The sequence below is a fragment of the Sceloporus undulatus genome, chromosome 8 (genome assembly GCF_019175285.1).
Source record: "Sceloporus undulatus isolate JIND9_A2432 ecotype Alabama chromosome 8, SceUnd_v1.1, whole genome shotgun sequence".
Classification (NCBI taxonomy): Eukaryota; Metazoa; Chordata; class Lepidosauria; order Squamata; family Phrynosomatidae; genus Sceloporus; species Sceloporus undulatus.
Genome location: NC_056529.1, coordinates 21,045,174 through 21,064,176, shown reverse-complemented (window position 1 = coordinate 21,064,176; position 19,003 = coordinate 21,045,174). Strand labels below are relative to the sequence as shown.

Genomic DNA, 19,003 nt, shown 5'->3' with positions numbered 1-19,003 from the left:
CTGGTTGAGATAATGTGTCCTATTCTAGTACTGTTGGGTCTGGGTGGAATATTATTGTTTTCTTCATTGTTCTCTGCCACCATCTCAGAACAACATTTTGAGGTGCATTAAGAACTTATGGACATCACAGCTGAGATCCTACGTTTATCATTTATTCTTTAGCAAAGCATCAACAAGAAACAGTGTAAAATATAGATTAATTTATGTGAATATTAGTGTATTTAAAAAAGGTAATTTCTTTGTAAACTGGGTATGCTGAGAAAATTAACTGGGGACGTACTATGATACACAACTTTATAGCGACATAGCTATGTCCCTAATGTGATACACAGCCTTCTAGTGCAGTGATTCCCAACCTTTGGTCCTCTCCAGATGTTTTAGCTTTCAGCTCCCATAATTCCTGCTTTTTAAAAGAGCTTTTTCATATTCTTCCTCATGTCCTTCTATATAGGGATGTAATTCTTTGCTAATCTAATTCTTGAAAGAAGCAATGAGTAATTTTAGGGTATTGTGTTTTTTATTTTGCTGTTGTGAGAAAGTCATCAAAAACGGTGGCAGTTTTGAAGGCTACTCACAGTCCAGGACTTTTTCTGCACAGATTTTGCACACAGGATTTTTTAACAGCCTCTATGCACACCTATTTCCTAAGAAGAAAACACTACTTTCCTTACACACAAACAAAATTTGCAAATTTTGTGCAGAATAAATCCTCATCCGTGAAGAGTTTTATCACAGTCTAGGATTCTCTTCATGGCATTTTATTGAAGGCTGTCAAATATTCTTTCCTTTACTAACTCAATGTCCTGTTTGAATGGGTGAGTCAAATGTGGGTTTTCCCAACCCTACTATGACCACTTCATCCCAGGCTCTGGAAATTACCCTGTTCCAAGACCATGACTTACCTGGGGTGAGTGGTTTGTTGGCAGGAGCAGGAACGGTGGTGCCAGGGGAGTAAACCTCCCCCTTGGAGCCAGGTTGGCAGATCATATGGTTTGTGACAAGGTGGCTGTAGAGGATGTCCCTTGTAGTGGAGATGAAGCCACAACTGTGGCAGACTCCTGCAGGGAAAAAGGATGAAACTAGGAATCTGCTCTTGCCTTCTTAGACTGTCCTCTACGTCCTGTGCCAGCCTTGCCACTGGCCTGTTTTCTCCCCTTGCCCCAACTAGAGCTATTTGAGATCCAACATGAGACCTTCTGCATGCAGACCCATGTTCTACCACCATGCGATGGTCCAGGTCTCTGCTGATGATGGGAAAGACTGATGGAAAGGGAGTATGAGGTGGGTGCACACACATGAGTAAAGCGTGAGGCCCATATGTGGTGAAGAACACCTTCCATACCAAAGAGGTATATGGTGCCCATGCAGCTGTACTAAAACAGAGGCATGAAAGCACCAGCTAACAGCTTTCCAACTCTTTCCCCTGTCCCACTGAGAAGATAAATCTACTTTCTGTCTTTTTTGATGGTGGAAGGGGAGATGCCAGAGGAAAGGAAGATAATGGGGTGGCACTGTCTTCTATCTCCCTAGTGATCAGTAGTTGCAGGATCTACTTAGGAAAAACCAGGTGGTGCAATTCAGAGACACAGCTGGGCCCATCAATATGCAAAGGGATCTTATAGCACCCCTGAGGCTAACTGAGCGAAAAATGCTGTAGAGTAAGCAGAAATAATCTGCATTAACACACTGCAGAAATAATTCTGTTTGAGACTGCTTTAACTGCCCCGGTTCAATGCTAGGGAATTCTGGGAATTGTAGTTTTGTGACACATTTAGCCTTCTCTGTCAGAGAGCTCTGGTGCCACAACAAACTACAGTTCCCTAGCACTGAGCCAAGGCAGTTAAAGCAGTTTGAAACTGGATTATTTCTGCAGAGTGTTTTGGCCCTTAGTCTCCTTTCTCAGATGCATGGAGTAAACTGGTGCCAAGGAAGAACCTTTATCATCAGACTATATGTTTTGAATTTCGATGACTATTCATACAGATAAAGGTCCTTCCTGGGCACCAGATCTGCAAAAGCTTACACTACAATGTCTTCCACTCAAGTGGTTCAGACTATGCTTGGCAAAGGCAATGGCAAACCCACCTCTGAGTTTTCCTTATCTAAGAAAACCAATTGAAAATCTATTGAAATCCATGGGGTTGCCATAAGTCAATGGCTAACTCGAATGCACACGCATGCATACACATGCATAGTGTCTAGCCAGTTCTGCTGCTTATAGCATTCTGTTAATTCCAAGAAGCTACTCCTATTTGATGCCCATTGATTCAGTTCATGCTTACCATTTAGTGTGTCTGTGTGCACTTTCAGGTGTCGCTCGCAGTTGGCTTTTGTTGTGAAAGCAGAAAGACAGATGAGGCAAACAAATGGCCTTTCTCCTGAAAGAGAAGCCAGAAACGGATTGTAGTATAAAAATAATCTATATCAATATCTATCCAAAAAATGGTGTTGCCCCATTGCCCAAACAGCAAACCTGGCCTAAGAGATTCCAATATTCCCAAGTTGTGGGTGTGTTGTCTTGTCCCTGAGATGGATTCTACAGTCTTTTGCAACACTCCCAGAGGCCCCTGGGACAACTGCTGAATTGCACCCTTAAAAACAAAGTTATCCCAAGAAACCATCGAGGGAAATGGTTGAAGCTGAGCAATGGCTGAATATCAGCACCAGCTACTGATATCTAAATCCTCTGGTACATCAGTAGCTCTCTACTGGGACTGGTTGCATAGTGTGTGTTAACTTTGTTTATGCATGGTTATCACTGTAAAAAAATTCTGAGTAAGTCTAAGACTGCATCTACACTGCAGAAATAATCCAATTTGACACCACTTTAACTGCCATGGCTCAATGCTGTGAAATTTTGGGAACTTTAGTTTGTTGTGGCCTCAGAGCTCTGATAGAGAAGGCTAAATGCCTCCGAAAACTACAGTTCCCAGAATTCCATAAAGTGGTGTCAAACTGCTTCATGTCTACAATGTGGCAGCAACCTATGACCCTAGATACCAGAGTTCGGATCTCTGCTCAGCCATGGAAACCCATTGGGTGACCTCGGGAAGTCATACTCTCTCAGCCTCAGAGGAAGGCAAAGGCAACCCCATCTGATCAAATCTTGCCTAGACAGCCCCAACTCTAGGGTTGCTATAAGTTGGAAACAACTTGAAGGCACACTATGACAATAACAACAAGCCACTGGGAGAAGTTCTGTTCCTACCACTGTGGCTGCGCATGTGGATCTCCAGTGAACTGGCGCTGGGGCAGCTCTTCTTGCATTGTGGGAAGGGGCAGATGCGCTCATTGGGGTAGGCCTCCTTGGGCTTTTCATCCACGGTGGGCGAAGCAGTGTTTTGGCGGCTGGCGCAGTAATACATCAGGTGGGCTTGCAGGTTGCGTTCGCTCCGGTACCAAATGCCACAGTCCTTACAGGGGAAGACATCCTCTGGAATAAAGGGAAGTGGCAAGAGAAGAAAGAAAGAAAACCAATGAAGAAGGAAGCAGTGGATGGAGCCAACTTCATGTCCCCAAACCCCAAAACAATGTCCTGAAAGAGAGGATAAATGGTACACTGCTTCTTTGGGTTGAGGGAGTTGGTGCAACCTAGTCTCTTCCAACTCTATGATTTGCTGATAAGTTGACTTCAATTTATGAAGAAGGATAAGAGGTGACATGATAGCCCTGTTTAAATATTTGAAAGGATGTCATACGGAGGATGGCACAAGTTTATTTTCTGTAGCTCCAGAAAATAGGACCCAGAGCAATGGACTTGATGAACTCCAAGAGCCCTGGTCATCAATGGACCTGCTTTGGTCTTCCAAACTCAGGGCAGCCATGGCTTCCTTGACTGAATCTATCCACCTGTTATCCAGGTATAGATGTGCATCTCTCAAACTTAACCATCACCACCCCAGAAGGACCACAAACCACACCTTGGGCACTTACTGTTGACAACTGCTGTGGCCAAGATGGCTGCCATGCCTGCTTGCTGTGGCAGGAGCTGGATTTCGGGGGGAAGAGCTGCTGGGTAGGTAGACTCCCCAGCCTCCGTCTTCACCGTGTGGTTGGGGATCCCCATGGGCTCAGCCATGACAAATGCCTTCAGTGCATCCCCTTCTGCGATGGCTGTTGTGGTTTTGCACCAGATTGCATCATCTGGGGACAGGACAAAAAAGACGAGTCACTTATGAGAAGACAAGCCTCACTTGCTCTGAAGTTCATAGCCTGGAGAACATTGATTTAGAGGGGAAAGGAGAGATGCATTCCAAAAACCAGCTCAGATATGAACAAGTCTTATATTGTGGCTTTGGTATGTGAAGAGATCTTGTAGCACCTTTGAGACTCAATGAAAGAAAGAAGTTGGCAGCGTGAGCTTTTGTAGACTTAAGTCTACTTCCTCAGATGCTTTTGGTGGAGCGAAAAGCCAGGGACAGACCTATTTGTGTGTGTAAGGCTGTCAATTCAAATTCAAAATCCTATGTTATACGTAAGTTATAATGCATGTCCAGTTTTAACCATAGTTGTTGGTGGACAAAGGCAGTAAGCGGGGTGGATAAGGAAAACCCAGGATATTTCAAGTAAATGTTTGGATGCAGACCTGGAATAGAGAGAGAACAGCAAAACAATCATGACTGGAAAATGCTCAGGACTGCCACGGCTTTTTTTCCCTTGTAGAAGAGTGGCACATAACTGGGACAGACTTTGCAATGGCTGGTATTTGCAATGCACACAGACACCCAAAGGTGGCAATATTGGTCCAAACATTTATGGAAAAGCTGGACTGTTGTTCCGTTCCTACTACAAACTCTCTTCCATTCCCTGCCTGTCACTTTCTCCTCCCCAACTTGGATGCCTGACCCTTTCTTCTTTACTGCTCCTTATGCCCAGCATTCCCTACCTTTCACTGGCCATGACACTGGAGGTGGTGGTGGTGGTAATTCTGGGAGTTGTGGTCCAAAAATATCACTTTCCCAATCCCTTGAAATATTGATAAATTGCAAGATTGATTCCCATCCTCCCCTTTTGCCACCCCTGCAACCACCAAATAAGGAAGAGGACAGTCTCCAAATACCAACCTTTCTTGTAGATCACTGAATTGGCATCCCCTTCGCAGGAAACCAAAGGCAGTTTTGACAGCCAGCAGTCATCGTCTTCCAGTGTCAGGGTTACTGGATGGTTTGGCTAGAAAAAAAAGGGGTTCATTTAATACATATTCACGTCCTGGAAAGGATGATGTCCTGTGATGATGAATGGCTGCATGCCAACACCTACCTCCACCATCACTTCCTCAAGGCACCATCCTCAGATGGAAAAATGCTTACATTTCTGTATGTATTATAAACATTAAAAACAAACACTGCTCAAGTCTGGTTGTGCATTACTGGGCAGAACTGACAGTTGTTCCAAGCATTCACAAAAACATTCACCAGGTCCCTAAAACTGATCTGGAGGCCCCGGTTCCAAGGTACTGAAACACAGGTGGAACCAACCTGTGCCATTGTCCTGGAAGAAAGTGATGGGATATAGAGTCTGCTGACACTATAAAGGCAGAGTTTCCCCAGCATTGCATGAAGTGATATATATATGATGACCCAAGACATGAGATTTCTCCACTTCTGTTCTCTGCCTGAACCTACCCCATGCAACATGATGGCCCAGACCTTGCATCAAGAGACATATCCCAAACTCAAGTTCTTATCTTAGGGTTTTCTTGGCAAGATTTGTTCAGAGGAGGATGGCCATGGCCTTCCTCTGAGGCTGAGAGAATGTGACTAGCCCAAGGTCACCCAGTGAGTTTCATGGCCAAGCTAAGCAATCCAAGCCTGGTCTCTTGAGCTGTAGTCCAACACTCAAACCACCATACTAACCTAGCATAAGTGCTTGCCGACAAACAAAAGGCGAGACCAGGCTCTGTTCCTCCCAGGAGAGCTCTTCTGCAAAGGGAAATCTGGTGCCCTGTGTGTGGGTTGCCCAGCTCCCTTGCAGAAGCTGACCCTTCCGCTTGCAACCCCATGGCATGGCTGCCAGCCAGCAGAGTGTGACTGCGATCACAACAAGCTTGTTATTTCCTTTTCAGCTTAACCTGGGGGCTGACCCACTGCTGGCTGTGGAGGAAACAGCCACTTCACCCCATAACCTTGGCTATGCGCAGGGAGGAAAAGAGGCAAGGGGAGGGAAGGAGGGGGGGGAGAAATGGGACGGGGTGGCTGGAGTTTTGCATCATTTTAACTAGGCAATAGGAAGCCCCTTAGTCCCTGGGCGGGATACATAGTCCTCATACTGCTGACGCAGCCACAGATGTTGTGTAGATAGAGGAAAAGTGTGCCTGAGACAGGGGAGCCAAGCTGGAAACCATGGGGCGCATCTACGTCGTAGGGGGAAAAAGTGCAGTTTGACAGTACTTTAAGTGCTGTGGCTCCATCCTATGGAATCCCGGAATTTGAAGTTTAGCAAAGTCTTTTGCCATCTCTGCCCAAGAGTGCTGGTGCTTAGTTTGTTGTTGTGTGCCTTGAAGTTGTTTAGGACTTTTGGAAGCTGACCCTATCATGGGGTTTTCTTGGCTAGGTTTGTTCAGATGAGGTCTGCCATTGCCATCTTCTGAGGCTGAGAGAGTATGGCTTGCCCCAGGTCAGCCAGTGGGTTTCACGGCCAAGTGGAGAATCAAACCCTGGTCCTCAGAGTTGGAGTCCAACATTCATACCACTATGTCACGCTGGTGCCTCATCAAACTACAAATCCCAGGATTCTGCAGAATGGAGCCATGGCTGTTTGGAAGCAATGTGTTACAATCAAAGCACAGTTTGACCACTGTATCCATGGGGTCAGTAGCTGCAAGATTTTACCTACTCACATCTAGAGGGGAAAAGGTTTCTTTAAGTATGTGGAGGTTCTCCAGAATGACTACCATCAGATATACAGCATTTTGCTATATTATCCGCAGTTTTCACTATGTGTGGGAATGCATCCCCTGCAGATATGGGGTCGGACTGTAGTTATCTATAACAAATTATGACTGGTAACCAGCCAGTGACATGCTGGTGGTCTTTGCCTTTATCTTTTGTTCTTGTGCAGCAACCCCTAACCCCCTTGAAATTCATCTGGTTCCTGTGGGTCATGGGGATGCTCTGGCCATTTATAGTTTATGGAGAGCTGGGTGCAGAGGAGAAGTGTCCAGCTCCATCTCTGGTGGCTGGACAACCCAGAGATGATGCTATCCTCTGAGACTTGTAAGAACACTAGGGACGTTGTCGAGGATGGAGATGTAGCTGGACGCTTCTCTGCTGTCCCTTTCTCTTTATTGGTCACTCGGTCATTTTGCTTCCCCGGGAACCCAATAAGTCCTGCAGGAGGGGAGAGGGAAAAGGGAGTCCATCCAGTGATTCCCAAACTTTGGCCTTCCAGGTGTTATGGACCATTGGCCAAGAAGGCTGAGTCCACTGGGAGCTGAAGTCCAAAACATCTGGAGGACCAGTATTTGGGAATCACCGATCTTAGGCCAGTATGGTCAACTCTGACTGGCAGTGGCTCTCTATGATTTCAGGCATGTTGCTCTCCGACTTGTGCTTGGACATCCCTGGCCTTCCCTCCAGATGGTTTCCCATCCAATAAACCTGACTCTCCTTCACTTCTGAAGTCAGATGATATCAGTGCACTCAGAGCAATCTTTCTTGCTGCTACACTGCGAGATGGTTGTTGTTGTGTGCCTTCAAGTCATTTCTGACTTATGGTCATCCTATCATAGGGGTTTTCTTGCCAAGGTTTGCTCAGAGGAGGTTTGGCCTTTGTCTTACTCTGTGGATGAGTGAGTGTGACTTGCCTAAGGTCAACCAATGGGTTTCTATGGCCAAGCAGGAATTCAAACCCTGGTATCCAGAGTCGTAGTGCAATGCTCCAATCACTACACCACGCTGGCTCTGATGATACAGTGACAGACGTGGGCAGTTTAATGGGAGAAGACCCTCACTTTCTTATAAAAGGTGGGAGACAAAGGAGTGTGGGCAAGGTAGGTTTTTTTGGCTTTCAAGAGCAGCTCCGTTGGCCTCCTGGATAATGCCCTCTCCCCCGCCACAAGTATGCTAGCGCTTGGACTTTACTTTCTTCTACCTTCATGTGCCGCTAATGAATATTAATGAGCAGAAGGGAGGGAAAGAGAGAGAGAGAGTGAGAGAGAGGGGAAAAAATTAATCTGCCTGATCCTTCGATGGCTGCAGCAGTAACGATATGAAATCTAATTATTCGTCCCAATATTTCTAAACCCTCCAACTCAGACTGACAGTCTTGGTCGGTTTAGGGCTTATCACTCCAAGGAGCAGAGTGCTCACAGCTTGATAAAAACACACACGAACACACACACACACACACACACGCATGCACACTCTTCTCTATCACACACATACACGCAACTACTTCTGCTGATGGTGCGAGAAAAAGCAGCATTTCAAATTCCAGTGTGCACGGGACTGGCTCTGTATGCGCTCGTGTGTGTAGCGTGCCACTGAAAGCGTGTCCACGTGGGTGGCTTTTTCTTTTGGAGGAGGGATGCATCGCTTGGATCGACTGATTCAGCACTTCTATTTGTGGCCACCCACCCACACTAAGGCCAGCCTGGTTGCTGAGCCTTGCTGGAACCCAGACTTTGCGGGATGCAACTCTGGATGACCAGATGCACAGAACACCTGGTCCAGTTGTGGGTCTCTTCCTCGACACATCCAACCTCCCCTATTTTAGTCAGAGGTGCACTTATTTCCACTAGCCCCACCACCTTTCCCAAGTTCTTCTCTCTGTCTACAGGATTGCAACTTGGCTGTCTTTTCAGGCTGGCTGGATGCACAGAATGCCCTGTCCAACTGGGGATCTCTCCCCATAACTTCCCCATGTACAGGTTTGCTAAAGAGAGAGGTTCGATCCTTTCCACTATCTGAGAACCCCCTTGGCCTTTTCCATGCTCTTCCCTCTGCCTCCAGGGTTGTAACTCAGCAGTTTTTGCATGTTGACCGGATGCCCCAGAGCACCTGTCCAGTTGCAGCTCTGGATGACCAGATGCACCAGACACCTAGTGTCTCCCTCGACACACCCAACCTCCGCTGTTATAAACAGAGGTGTAGTTCTTTCCACCCTCTGCCTCTCCCAAGCTCTTCTCTCTGCCTGCCGGGTTTGCAACGCGCGGTTGTTTGCAGGCTGACCAGATGCACACAACACCCTTGTCCAGGGGTAGGCAATCTTTTTGAGCCGGGGGCGGGGTTGCTGTCCCTCAGACAAACGGGGGGCCGAAGCCAAAAAATAAATAATTAAATAATTTTTTAAAAAAATTAAATATATAAATAAACCAGGACAAATGTAGGACAAAATTTTCAAATGGAAGTCACTTTTTTAAAAAAATGGAGGACATGCGAAAAAATTTGCTGATTTTTTTAAAAAATGTTAATATAAATGCATGTTTCTGAGGCTTCTATAGACAATTGTCCGCCAAAGGCCCCGGCGGCAATCGGCGGCAGGACTGGGCTGGGGCCAGTTCCAAGGTCTTGCCGGGCTGTGGGCCGCAGGTTGCCTACCCCTGCCCTTGTCCAATTGGGGGTCTCTGCCCCCAACCTCCCCATCTACCAGTTTGCTAAACAGATAGGTTCTGTCCTTTCCACTATCTGAGAACTCCCTTGGCCTTTCCTATGCTCTTCCCTCTGCCTGCAGAGTTGCAACTTAGCAGTCTTTGCAGACTGACCAGATACAAAAGAGTACCCTATCCACTTGGGGGTCTCTCCCCATAATTTCCCCATCTACCAGTTTGCTAAACAGAGAAGTTCAGTCTTTTTCACCATCTGAGAACCTCTGCCCGCAGAGTTGCAACTCAGCAGTCTTTGCAGGCCGACCGGATGCAAAAGAATACCCTGTCCAAATGGGGGTCTCTCCCTATAACTTCCCCATCTAGCAGTTTGCTAAATACAGAGGTTCAGTCCTTTCCACCCATCTCAGCCTTTGCCAAACACTTCTTTCTATCTGCAGGGTTGCAGTTCTGCTGTCTTTGCAGGATGACTAGATGTACAGAATCTCCTGTCCAGTTTTGGGTCTCTCCCCATACCCTCCCCAGCCACCAGTTTGCAAAACAGAGAGGTTCAGTCCTTTCCATTTGCTGAGATGCCCTCTCCCAGTTTCTGATAACCAAGCTCTTCCCTCTGCTTTTATATCCCTCCTCAAGGATTTAAATGCTAGACACTTCAAAAACAAACAAACAAACAAACAATCATCTCCTATCACCTCGTATCATCAACATTTGGTGCAATTAAAGCTGAAACAAAGGCACCCTGGATAAGTTATGCAAAAATGTCAGCTGTTTTAATTTACTCTGCTTCTGTGCCCAGAGAGAAATCGAGGATGTAGGCAATGGCATCAAAAACTTGGGCTGGAATCCTGTGGGTGTTTTACCAACAGGTGAGGTTCAATGAAACCCACTGGGCAACTATAGGCAAGTCACACTCTCTCAGCCCCAGAACCTCCTCTGATAAAATCTCAGGAAGCATGGCAATTAAAGTGGTGTCAGACTGGAATATTTTTACAGTGCAGGTGCAGCCTTGTACAGGTTCAAAAGGTCCCTAATTTCAATGGGCCCAGTTCTTATTTACAGTGACTTAGCATTAATTAAACTGCATCACTTCTGCAGTGCAGCTGCAACCCAAGCTTTCCCCCTCCGACATCAATTAAAAAGTGACTTCAGGAGACCGCTTTGCCGGTCCGCACATCCTTTCCAGCCTGGTTTGCAAACGGAGCCTCCCTCTGCATGCAAACCTTTTCCTCTGTGGTGTCTGGGAGTATAAAAAGGTTGCGACAGATGCACACTGGCACATGGTGTGTGGCTCCTTTCAGGCATGGCTCCTTTCACAACCTTTCCCATGCCAGCCACCTTGCATCACCAAAATGGGATCAGGCAGGAGAAGGGAGGCAGAGAAACTCTCCTTGTTCTCCCCTTGAACAAAGAGGTCAGTGTCTTGTATCTGCCGAGGCCCCGATAACCATCGGAAACTGGATCCGAGCGACATCCGCTTGGGACGCTGGATCTGGGGCAGTCCAGACCCCTCGCCAAACAAGGCAGAGGAGAACCATCCAGCCAGTTAATCATTAAAACTTCGGGAGGAACTGAGCAGTCCTGAAAGGAAGACGGCATGTGGGGCAGGAGAGGAAGGTGGGGGGAAAAGGCTTCCTTGGGGCAAAGAGAGGAGATAGATACTGTACAGTATCTGTCCAGACCGTTGTCTGGAAATGGTACTTTTTTTGGAGGGCAATCCTCAAAATGGAAGGAATCCTGTTGGTGCCACAGGCCTGCATGCGTTGCTTTACAGAGATGCTTGGACACTTTAGTCTGTGGTTCAAGTGTTGGACTATGATTCTGGAGATCAGGAGTTCAGAGGGGTTTATTTTTATGTCTTATGTTATACTTTGATTCTTTGGGAGAGGTGTGGTATTATTATTATTATTATTATTATTATTATTATTATTATTAGGGTTCGATTCCCCACTTGGCTATGCAACCCACTGGGTGACACACTCTCAGCCTCAGGAAAAGGCAATGGCAAACTTCCTCTGAACAAATCTTGCCAGGAAAACCCCAGGATCTGTTGGTTCTTCTTACCCTCTCTATGGCTTTATCCTTTATCCCTGCCTTCTGAACAAGAAAGCTGCTTTCTGCACTGAGACCAGGCAATCTTGGCATCTTTGGGCAAGAAAGAGGGAAAGGGAAGTAAGAGGGAATAGAAAAGAAAAGAAAGGAGAAGGAAGGAAGGAAAGAAGGAAGGAAAGAGAGAAAGAGAAAGAAAGAAAGATGTGGGGAGGCAGGCAGGAGAGGCAGGGCTGGGAATCATCAACACAGCTTGATAAGGGAAGCTGCTGAAATGGGAGCAAAAATATTTAGACAATAAATGAAGTATCAGAAAAAAAGCAGCAGGCATATCTTTAAGAAATCAATCATCCTGCACCGGTTGTCTGGACATACGGCGCCACAGGAGAGATAGCCGCCAAGCTGGCAAGATAAGGGTTAATCAAGGATTTAATTCGGCAAAAAGATAAAAACGGCGAGGGAGTTGAGGGACAGAGAGAGAGAGAGAGAGAGAAAGGAGAGGAGAAGCCAAGACTGTGCGTCCCAGTATTCATCACTGGGGAGAGTTGGATGGCTTCCTGAGAGACCCACCACCTCCCTTTTCTTTTTCTCCCTTTTTAAAGGGGAAACTAGATCTTCCCCAGGCCAAAGGGCTTTGGACAGCAACTTTGGTTGGGGGACATAGAGGGTACTTTGGGGGAACACATGTTTGGGGGTTCAAATGGTGGGGAGACGGTCCATACGGAGATGAAAGGGCCCTAAATCTATATACAGCCAGAACTGGGATCCCACGAAAGTCCCTAAACACATTGCTTTATCCCATCTTCTTTTTTATGTTGGGGGACCGAAAAAGGATGGATCATCTTAAGCGCCTGATTTCGTTTGCGGATGTAGATCTGAGCTTTTTAGGGGGGAGTTGTTTTCTTCTCTCCCTTATAAATATATGTATTCCAGGGTGTTTCAGAACTCTCTGCACTTAGTGATAAATCGTATCCCCAGCACTTTTCTCCCTAAGCCTGTTGTTGTACACGTTGCTATATTATTCTTATCACTTTGTGGGATTTTGTTTTTGGAGAGGGAGAGATTTTGCAATATTTTTATTGGAATCAGACAAGAACGTGGTGCACAAAAAGAGATATCCCACGCGAACACACCCCACGACCCCAGAGTCCTCTGTCTATGGAACAAGATCTTGATTTCAAATTCCTTGGACTCTTCTGCCAAGAAATCATAGAATCATAGAGTTGGAAGAGACCACTAGGGCCATCCAGTCCAACCCCCTATGAAGAACCAGAGGAAGAGAGGAATGGAAAGGGGACCGGAAGACAGGAGAGAAAATTTGGGGGACATGGGGGGGGATATTAAAAAGCAAGGAACAAGACAAGAAGACTGAGAGAAGAACAGAGAAGAACTAGAGAAGAACAATAAAGCTAAAGCTCTATGCAGGACCAATGGAGATGTCTTCTACTGCAAGAGTAGGGAACCTCTTCCAACTTGAGGACTGCCTTCAATTTTGGAGAAGTTTCCACGAACAAAAGGGATTGAGCTCCAAAATACCAGCATATTTTAGCTTCAAGCTTCCTCCTTCCAGAATTTAAAACATTAGAAGAGGCATTTCAACACTTGAGAACAGGGGGTCAAACAATCCCAAATCTGGGAAACGCTTCCAAATGATGGTGTCAGTGGGAAGGGTACCTTCTGGGAGAAGTCCATAAAAACCAAACTAAGACCCCAGGAGGGTCAGATTTGGTTTTTGGAAGGTTTGCTTGAAATTATTATTATTGTTTTTTGAATATTTTCAAGTTGTGGATGCTTGAATCCAAGGGTGTAAAATCCATGGATATGGAAGGCCGACTCTATATTTGACGTTCTGTCAATCTAAGTAGCCTGTTGATGTGATGAAATGCCTTGTGCTAATATTTCACTACAGGAAATTTGTTATTACTAATTAAGACCTATTTTCCATTTATGAAGGGGCTGAAGTAAGAGAGTAGAAAAATAGAGGTGTTGGAGTCGAAGGTTCAGTGCACCGACTCTACAGCCTGACCATTGTATTTCCAGTCTTAGCATGTACTGTGCGCATGTACATGCACGGCTGCCCCAGCCCTTTGGAATACGCTGCCCACTGAGCTCCGCTCGTCCACCACCCTGGCCCAATTCAGGAAGGACTTGAAAACCTTCCTGTTCCAACAGGCATTCCCCGAATAAAATCCTGTGGGCCTCCCTCCTCTTCCGTGGCCAAGAGGTTGGGCTATGGGGCTTTTTGTTTGTCTGTTATGGTTTTTTATTGCTTGTGTATTTTTAAATTGTTGTAATTGGACTATGTTTTTAACTTGATGTAAGCCGCCCTGATCGTGGGAAGGGCGGGATATAAATAAAAATTTTATTATTATTATTATTTTATTTTTCAGACTTCACCTAAATCCCATTTATTACTTGGATGCTCAGCCACACAGAGAGCCTCTCTTTTCTCCTAAATCCTGTATCATTTGGCTTCACCTGCGTCTTGGTCACCTTGCAGCCTACATGGACTCGCAATTGTCAGCTGCGGGTTAAACGGCGCAGGTCCTACGGAGTGACAGCGGCGGAGCTAGAAATTAAGGCCAGCAGGTACGTCATTCCAGCTGGGATTTCAAAATTAGGCATCCCAGGTCTGTACAGAAAAGGGCTTTCAAGAAACCGGCGCTAATAGGATGCAGCCTTGCCGTGAGCTGCGCTAATGAGATTAGCTGCGCAGGAGATGCCGTCACCTGTGGATGGCCACTTTGTATGGTGCTGTTAGCCATGGAGCTTGGAAACGTTATCCTATTTGTGGATGGCAACTCCCAGAACCCCCCAGCCAGAGGATCCACAAGAAAGATGCTCTCTGTCTATCTTAGCCAGTTGTTCTCTGGTGAGGACCCTTACCATAGAATCATAAAATTGGAAGAGACCCTAAGGGCCATCCAGTCCAACTCCTGCCATGGAGGAACCCACAATCGAAGTACCCCTGACAGTTGGCCATCCAGCCTCTGTTTAAAGACCTCCAAAGAAGGAAACTTCACCACACCACAAGGGAAAAAGATATCCTCCCAATCACCTTTACAACATGCAGGCATCTGACTAACATCACCAACTGGTTTTTTTCTCCTTCTGTTTGGTTTGCTACATCTTGCCTGATGAAGAAAAGCCCGGGGAGCTTTGAAAGCTTGCAACAAATATATTGTACATTTTGGTTGGCCAAGAAAGGCATCACCAATGGATTTTTGTTTGTATTTGTGAAACGGCTAACAAAGTTACCCCTGAATGTTTTCCAAGGGAGTATCTTCCACAGTTGAACAACCATTACTGCCAGGAAGTTCCTCCCAATATTTAGGTAGAATCTCTTTTGCTGTAGCTTCACTCCAGTGCTTTGTGTCCTGTTCTCTGGAGCAGCAGAAAACAAGCTTGTTCCATCCCCAATATGACATCCCTTCAAATATTTAAACAGGGCTATCATATCACCTCTTAACCTTCTCTTCTCCAGGCTAAACATACCCAGTTCTCCAAGCCTCTTTTCATAGGACTTTATGGTTTCCAGACCCTTCATTATTTTGGTCGCCCTCCTCTAGACATGCTCCAGGTTCTCAGCATCCTTACCGGTTCGTTGTGTCCTGGAGATGTAGGGTCGCTCTGGATATTCCCCCGGTACGGACCCCAGGACAATCCTGCTGGAACGTTCTGTTGGGCTCGCAACTTGCTCTCCCCTTCAGAGGTTGACAGCTCCAGTTCAGCTTTTAAGAAAGAAAGAAAGAAAGAAAGAGGAAGACAGAGAGATTTTAATTAATTAATTACCTTTCTCCCAGCATCAGACCTAAGGTGGCTTACATCATATGAAAACTAAATACAGTGGTCCCATGGATACCAAAACCTGTGGATGCTCAAGTCCCATTAAATACTATGGCACGGTAAAATGGCACCCCTTATATAAAATGGCAAAATCAAGGTTTGCTTTTTAGACTTTATATATATTTAAAATATATATATTTTCAAGCTGTGGATGGTTGAATCAGTGGATAAAGAATCCATGCATATCAAGGGCCCAACCGCACAGACCCCCCCCCAAACACACCAAAATATGTGAAAATACCTCCACAAACACCCCAAAGCCTTAAATAAATAAAAAATTAATAATAAAACTTTAATTTTTATCCCGCTTTTCTGTAATGAAACAATCAAAGCGGCTAACAACATGTTAAAACATCCACATACAATATTACATCACAACATTAAACACTTCCTTCTGCAGTCCCTCTCAAAATGGAGACTGGAAGCGATGTGACATGATGTCCTGTTGCCATTTTGAGAGGACTTGCAGAGGGAAATGCAGGCATTTGGGCGTGATATGGGGGCTGGAGCTCATATTGTGCAGCAGATCTCCACAACTGTTTGTCCAGAGGAGTGGGAGATCTTCTCTAAAGCTACCTAGATAAGATGAGGATTGAAAATGGGACCTACTAAGTACAATGCAGAGGATCTCCTTCTAAGCCGTGGCCTTTCCCCTCCTACAAATATGCCTACTTCTTCTTCTAATACATACATTTTCTGAGAATTACCCACATATCTGTCACTCTGCCTGATGACTTTTGGTATAACAATGGGACGCTCTGCATCCTATGACACCAAAGGCGATGATCCCATCAGAGATGCTGTCTCTGCTGTCATAATCCCCACCGTTATGACTCTGTTATGGCATCTTTGTGGGCATCTCTGTGGCCTGCAAAGAGTAAAGTCAAGATCCTACAATGCAGTTGTGTAGCAGAGATTTAAACCACACAATCACAATGTAGGATCTCTGCGGGCTGCAGAAATGCCCACAACCAGCATAGCATGAATCCCTGCACATTAGTTGCCCACTGATTGTGTTGCACAAGCCACATGGTTGAACGGCAATGCAGCGCAACCAAAGGCATGCCCAAATGTTCAACTGAATGCAACCCAATGTGTGTGTACATCCTCACACAAGGTGCAACCATTCAAACTGGCAAGACATGCAAAACTCTACTTCTCCCACCTTGAACTGAATGCAGATATTCTGGCACTGAACAAAAATGTCCAACTGCTTCCATCGGAGAATTTAGGCAAGTCTAAGACACTAGCAGGATTCCAGCTTAACATATCCTCCCAATTTATCCTCTGCCATCCCACTTTCCCAGATGCTTTTAAGATGTCCCAGTTTCTCTCTCTTCCTCAGACTTTCCCCCTTTGTCCTCAGCTTACTTCTCTTGCTGCAAACCGAGTCCAAAGTAAAAAGTAATTTTATATTAATTGCAGTAAACTAACGCATCCCTTCCATCTGTTCTATGTTGGTAGAGACAATCCCGATTAATCTTCTGCCATCTCACTTTTTCAGATGCTTTGAAAATACCATTTTGGGGGGCTGCAAGCCCCAGCAGTTTCTCCTGCTTCTCCTCCCTCCCAAATGGGGTTCTGGTAGTCCAAAATCAAGTGGCCTTTCACACTGTTTGACAAGGCTCAGCTTTGGACCTGGAACTCATCATCATCATCATCATCATCATCATCACATTTTTTCCTCCTTTCTGGCTAGGGCAGCAAGCAAAGAGTGCAGATGGTCTCCTCTCTCTCCTCCGCCACCTTGATAAGGCCTAGCCTTCTGGAACCTTTTCCTCCCCTGTCCACCTTTGCGGTGCGTTTGATGTGCATCGGTGGAACGGCGCAATCTGATTTCAAGGCCTCTGTTCCCATGCAGGAAGTCAGAGCTGGATCCGAGCCAGCCTCCCCTCTGTGCCTCCCTCCATCTCTCCCCAGGAGCACACCTCTTCTGGAGGGCTTTGCCAACGAGAGCCCCTTTCTCTGCTTTCAGATGTGCAAACAAGGGGGGGCACTGAGAGTCTCCTTCTTAACATCTATCTGTCGGAGTATTGCTTAGCTGCCATCTTATCTGCCCGTTGAAAGATGAAGGTGCAGCTAAAACATTTTAGGCCGGTCCCGATTTACATGTTATCTTGCCCATTAAACTGAGAGGCTTATCGGACCATCAAGGCCATTACAGTTCTCAAAGCTGAGGGTCCTAATGAAGCCAAATGGAGACTCCCTTTTTCAGGGAGGAATGCCAAGGAACAGGAATCTCTCCCCTCCCTCCCGCCCCGTTGTCCATTTCTTTTCCTCTTCCTTCTCCTTTGACGGTTGCAAGCGGTCGCCAAAGAGAGGCCACCGTGGGACGAAGTAAATGTCCACCAAGGTGTTGTTGTTGAGAATTAATTTAGGCCAGTAGTTCCCAGATGTTTTGGACTTCATCTCCCAGAATTCCTCATTGTTGGCCAAGCTGGCTAGGACTTCTGGGAGTCAAAGTCCAAAAACAGGGGGAGGACCGAAGTTTGGGAACCTCTGATTTAGACCATGCCTTCCAACATTTCACAGACGAACATGGGACACATGTGGCCATGCAATATGAGAATGCAGTCAAGAAGGAAAGTGTCATTAATGAGGAAGAACGCACAGCTAGGAGAGGCTGCAGCAGTTTGCTTTTGCCTGAGTCTACTGGGAAGTGCAAAATTCTTCCCTCTCCTCTGAGTTCATTGAGTGCAAACTACTTCTACCTTGTGAACTCACATTTGTAGCAATTAAATTAAGCTGAGAACAAAGGGAAAAGGTAGGACCCAGAAGGAGCTGCTGGGGAGCAGATGGATGGCAGAGGCACCATGGTTGGTGGACGGGGAAGCCAGGGTGTGTGTGTGTCTTAGGATGGATGGAAGTGACCACCCCACTAGGTGTTCATCCCCATATAAGGTGTCACCAAGTCTGGTCAGTACTCCCTGCACCCCCCCTATTGACACCCCTGGCTCCTATTTTGTCCCATCCAGTCCTGAAGGTGAGAAAGGGCGGCATGTGATGAGTAGCTCCCTGAATGTCCAATCCTTCTCCTGGTGATGGACGCGAAGGACGCGAAAGAAAGAAAGAAAGAAAGAAAGAAAGAGTGGCCCCATACAGACTGCCAAAATAAAGCTGCTTTGGGACACTTTGGAGGTACTGTATGCTGTTTAAATGTTGCATGCGTCCTAAGAGGATGGCTAGTCTCTCATTGCAAAAAGCTTCAGAATTATTGGAAAATGAATTCTTCTGCTCATAGAAGCTGTTGTTCCTTTTGTGCAATGCCTTCTTGGAACCTATGTCTCAACTATCAAACTACTCTCCACATGCCTGCCTTTATTTTGTACAACCGAGGGCTGCATTTTGGAATTGACAACAAAGGTTTTAGAAAACCAAGCTCACATAAGGATCGGCGTACTGAGTTCTCTATGGGGGGGACACCTAAAAAAGCAAGCAGGCAGGCTAACAAATAAGCAAGCAGGCGGAAATATAATAATTCCAAAAACTGAGCATCTGCAACATTGCAATCCTAGCTTAGAGGCCCTTGTAATTCCACAAAGGACAAAGAGGAATCATTCAGACTGT

The 19,003-nt window shown here is 46.0% G+C and overlaps 1 protein-coding gene across 3 annotated transcripts in view; it reads right to left on the bottom strand.

The window, feature by feature from the left end:
• The window catches only part of ZFPM1 (zinc finger protein, FOG family member 1), a 101,461-nt gene that overhangs the window by 4,495 nt on the left and 77,963 nt on the right, over positions 1–19,003 (bottom strand). For all 3 annotated transcript variants that reach the window (XM_042437957.1, XM_042437958.1, XM_042437959.1), the window contains exons 4-9: positions 15,188–15,321; positions 5,064–5,169; positions 3,934–4,143; positions 3,209–3,433; positions 2,283–2,378; positions 903–1,058 (exon numbers count right to left, since the gene is read on the bottom strand). In XM_042437957.1, coding sequence (XP_042293891.1) covers positions 903–1,058; positions 2,283–2,378; positions 3,209–3,433; positions 3,934–4,143; positions 5,064–5,169; positions 15,188–15,321 — 927 coding nt within the window. The remainder of the gene's footprint in view (positions 1–902; positions 1,059–2,282; positions 2,379–3,208; positions 3,434–3,933; positions 4,144–5,063; positions 5,170–15,187; positions 15,322–19,003) is intronic.